Genomic DNA, 804 nt, shown 5'->3' on the forward strand with positions numbered 1-804 from the left:
ATAGTGCAGTTCCTCCACTCAGAGATATTCTCCCTTATCCATTTCAGGACAGCTGGCTCTGCATACAAATTGTCTACGGGGATGTCAAAAAAGCCCTGAATTTGAGATGCATGCAGGTCCATGGTCATGATATGATCTGCGCCTGCTATCGACAGCATATTGGCAACGAGCTTGGCGGAGATCGGGGCCCGGCTTTTGTCCTTCTTATCCTGTCGGGCGTATGGAAAGCACGGGATGACTGCAGTCACCCGGCTGGCTGAAGCAATCTTGCAGGCATTAATCATGATCAAAAGCTCCATCAGACTGTCGTTGATTTCACCACAACCGCTCTGAACAATGTAGACATCCTCCCCACGCACACTCTCGCCAATTTCCACGCAGGTCTCCTGGTTGCTGAATTTCTTAGTCACCACCTTGCCCACCTCCAGGCCCAGGCGGTCGGCAATTTTCTGGGATAAGTCCTGGTGCGAGCTGCCGCTGAAGATTTTGATATTCGGCATCTTGGCCAACTACTCCCGAGGCACTCCTCGTCCGGCGACCGTTGCTACAGCTGAGATCGGAATGGAGGTGGAGCCGCAGACTCCAACGACTTCCGGTTGTTCTTCAGCCGTTGGGGTCCCTTCTGGCTTCCGGTTGTTCCTCAGCCTTTAGGGTTCCTTCAGGCGCGTGGTCCTACATTGATCCTGGGTCTTTTGAAAACGCTCCTGCTTGGCACTTCTCCCTTGAAAATCAAAGCTGGAATGGATAAAATAAATGTGGTATGCACACTGTGAAATATTATGCAGCCATGCAAAAGGACAGACA

General features: G+C 51.5%; 1 protein-coding gene across 1 annotated transcript; it reads right to left on the reverse strand.

Moving 5' to 3' along the window:
* Nucleotides 1-5: 5 nt before the first annotated feature.
* On the reverse strand, nt 6-579 carry LOC103257225 (ribose-phosphate pyrophosphokinase 1-like; the record flags this gene model as incomplete). The annotated part of the gene is made up of 1 exon (XM_008054954.1): nt 6-579. A coding segment is annotated over exon 1 (495 nt), but the record flags the coding sequence as incomplete, so codon positions are not given.
* Nucleotides 580-804: the final 225 nt, after the last annotated feature.

The sequence above is a fragment of the Carlito syrichta genome, unplaced genomic scaffold (genome assembly GCF_000164805.1).
Source record: "Carlito syrichta isolate Samal-C Ts95f unplaced genomic scaffold, Tarsius_syrichta-2.0.1 Scaffold80104, whole genome shotgun sequence".
In the NCBI taxonomy this organism is placed as follows: Eukaryota; Metazoa; Chordata; class Mammalia; order Primates; family Tarsiidae; genus Carlito; species Carlito syrichta.